Source organism: Vombatus ursinus, unplaced genomic scaffold (genome assembly GCF_900497805.2).
Source record: "Vombatus ursinus unplaced genomic scaffold, bare-nosed wombat genome assembly UNPS02014170.1, whole genome shotgun sequence".
In the NCBI taxonomy this organism is placed as follows: Eukaryota; Metazoa; Chordata; class Mammalia; order Diprotodontia; family Vombatidae; genus Vombatus; species Vombatus ursinus.
The window spans coordinates 1-2,862 of record NW_020953948.1 but is presented as its reverse complement, the minus strand read 5'-3'; the positions used below and the strand labels follow the sequence as shown (position 1 = coordinate 2,862).

Here is a 2,862-nt window from a genome sequence, read left to right as displayed (position 1 = left end):
GCTTTCCCTGCACATTCCAAAGGACAGGCCTGGTATCAATATGTAGTGTGAGAGTGAAGCAGATTAGATTTGATGTCAGTGCAAACTTCTCAATTAGAGCTCTTCACAAATGGGAAGTTCTACTTTGAGGTAATGCCCCCTTCTTTTTGCCTCCCCCACCTTTTGATATCCAAATGAAAGGGGAAACAGCACAGGGAAGCTGAAAGAGAACTTGGTTGGAAAACTGAAGACCTGGTTCGAATCTTTACTTTGCCGCCCTTGTGATTTGGGACAAGCTACTCCTCTATTCTAAGTCTCAGTTTCTATCTGTAAATGAAAATTTTGGGTTAGATGACATCTAAAGTCCCTTTCAGCTCAGAATCTAGCATTCTATGATCCCATAATCCTACAAATGTAGGATGGCCATTAGTGAGGAATCTCTCAGAGGGGATTCTTACTCAGGTATGGTTTGGACTATAAAATTCTAAGGTTCCTTACTACCCTGAAATTCTGTGATTCCCTGACTTTATGAAAGACTGGATTATATGCAAAGTAAAAGAATCAGAGCATCTTGTGAAACCATTGCCAAAAGCTGGAAATCACTCTTCAATGTGGTCAACAAATAGTCATTGAACCTCTTCTTTAAGACTTCTAATGATGCAGAACTCTCTCCCTAAGTATATTATTACATTTCTAATTGTTGGGAAAAATTTTTCCATATACACAGCTGAAATTTACCTTTCTATAAATCCTGTCTATTGCTACTATGATACTATCTCTGTTTTTTATAACTGAATGTAACTCATGATAATGATCATAATAGTAGTTGACATTGATATAATGCTCTAGGTCTTGCAAAGCACTTAGCAAATATTACCTAATTTTATCCTCACAACAACCATGGAGGTAGGTGCTATTATCCCCATTTTATAGATGAAGAATCTAAGAGAGATCAATGTTAAGGGACTTGCTTAGGTTCACAGGACTAGTAAGTTAGTGAGGTAGGATTTGAACTCATGTCTTCCTAATGCCAGCTTTAGTGCTCTTTTTTCCTGTGACACCTAGTTGTCTGATCCTCTTCAATATGAAAAGCCTTGAGATATTTGAAGAGAGCTGTCAGGCTCTGCATGTACCCACCCAGCCCAAGTCTTCTTCCCTAGGTTAAATATCACCTGCTCTTTCAAACACTTGCCATCTGAGGCCGCAAGAGGAAAGTCCAATCAAGAGGAATGTCTTGACCACAGAGCCACAGATTTCTATTACTGCTCCCATTCTGGTCACCCTCCTGTAAGCTCATTCAGTCCTTTCACTCTTTTCCCTAATATTTCTATTCATGGTGCCATTTGAGTATGAATTATCATTATCATCTAATGGTAATAACCATAGTAAAAATAATATGTTAAGTTTACTGTTACTTAAAAGGAAGTATTATACAATATGAAAGCATATGATATATAAAATATTAATGTTGCACATAATATATTGATATATAATATAACAATATAATACAAAGGACACAGAACTCATACTCTTAAGATTTGGGTTTATATCCTGTCTCCAGTACTTCCAAATTACAAAATTCTGGCCAAGTTTAAGCTTCAATTTCATTTCAAGTAAAATGGAAATAATCATATTGACACTACCCACCCTGCAAGGATATTGTAAATGAAATGTTTTGTCAGCCTAAAAGTGCTATAGAAATAGTAGCTATGGCTAGTTTTGTAGGATCCAGAATGCATGTTCCTTCCCCTACTCGATAAACTTCAGTGACTCCCTGTTACTACTTGGTTCCAATAAAACTCCCATTAGGCAGGCATGTCAAGCTCTTCACCGTCTGGCCAATGCCTACCTTTCTAGTCTTCTTGTTCAACTCCATGCATTCTATGGTTCAGCCACATTTTTGTACTTGCCATTCATCTCACAATGGCCCATCTCCCAAGTCTGTGCCTTTGAACTGGTTGTCTGCCATTTCAAAGATATACCACCTCCTTATCTTTGACTCTTTAAAGTCCTGGCTTTCCTCAAGACTCAACTCAAACACTATTTTTGGCAAAAGGCCAACCTTCCCTGAAACAAGTAGTGCCTTCCCCTTTGTAAGTATTTGAAATGTTCCTGTTTACAGCCATGTGGTATCTCTCCTTAAAATGGAATCTCTTTGAGGGCAGGGACAGATCTGTACTTTTTCTTTGTATTCCCACAGCTTAGTACAGTTACTGATGCATAGGAAACACAATAAAAACTTGCTGTTAGATTGATTAATCCCTGTCCAATCTTCTCCAATGTCCACATAGCATCGTAACAATAAATAACACCATGGAGACTTTGCTCTTTGTCCGTAGCCTGGAAGACACTGGGAGGAGGCCAACATGACCCGGGTCCAGGAGTTCATCCTGTTGGGCTTGTCAATGAGGCCAGGCCTACGTGGTGTCCTCTTTGCTGTGTTCCTGACCCTCTACCTGCTGACCCTCTTGGAGAACACCATCATCGTTCTGCTCATCTGGAGCCACACGGAGCTCCACAAGCCCATGTACTTCTTCCTGGGGAACCTGAGCTGCCTGGAGATGTGTTATGTCTCAGTCACGGTGCCCACCCTGCTGCTTGGGCTGTGGTCAGGGCCATGCCATGTCCCCTTCATGTCCTGCATGACTCAGCTCTTCTTCTTCATCACACTTATCTGTGCTGAGTGCACACTCCTGGCCTCCATGGCCTATGACCGCTATGTGGCTATCTGTCGTCCTCTCCACTATCCAATACTCATGAGGCCCCAAGTCTGTCTCATGCTGGCCATGGCCTCATGGATGGGCAGCCTTAGTGTCTCTGTGATCAAGACAGTCTTCATTTCTGGGCTTTCTTACTGTGGCCCCAATGTCCTCAACCACTTCT

The 2,862-nt window shown here is 41.2% G+C and overlaps 1 protein-coding gene across 1 annotated transcript; it reads left to right on the top strand.

The window, feature by feature from the left end:
- Positions 1–1,649: 1,649 nt before the first annotated feature.
- LOC114041233 (olfactory receptor 5-like) lies at positions 1,650–2,858 on the top strand (the record flags this gene model as incomplete). Its single annotated transcript, XM_027859586.1, has 2 exons — positions 1,650–1,682; positions 2,340–2,858. Coding segments are annotated over exons 1-2 (552 nt in total), but the record flags the coding sequence as incomplete, so codon positions are not given.
- Positions 2,859–2,862: the final 4 nt, after the last annotated feature.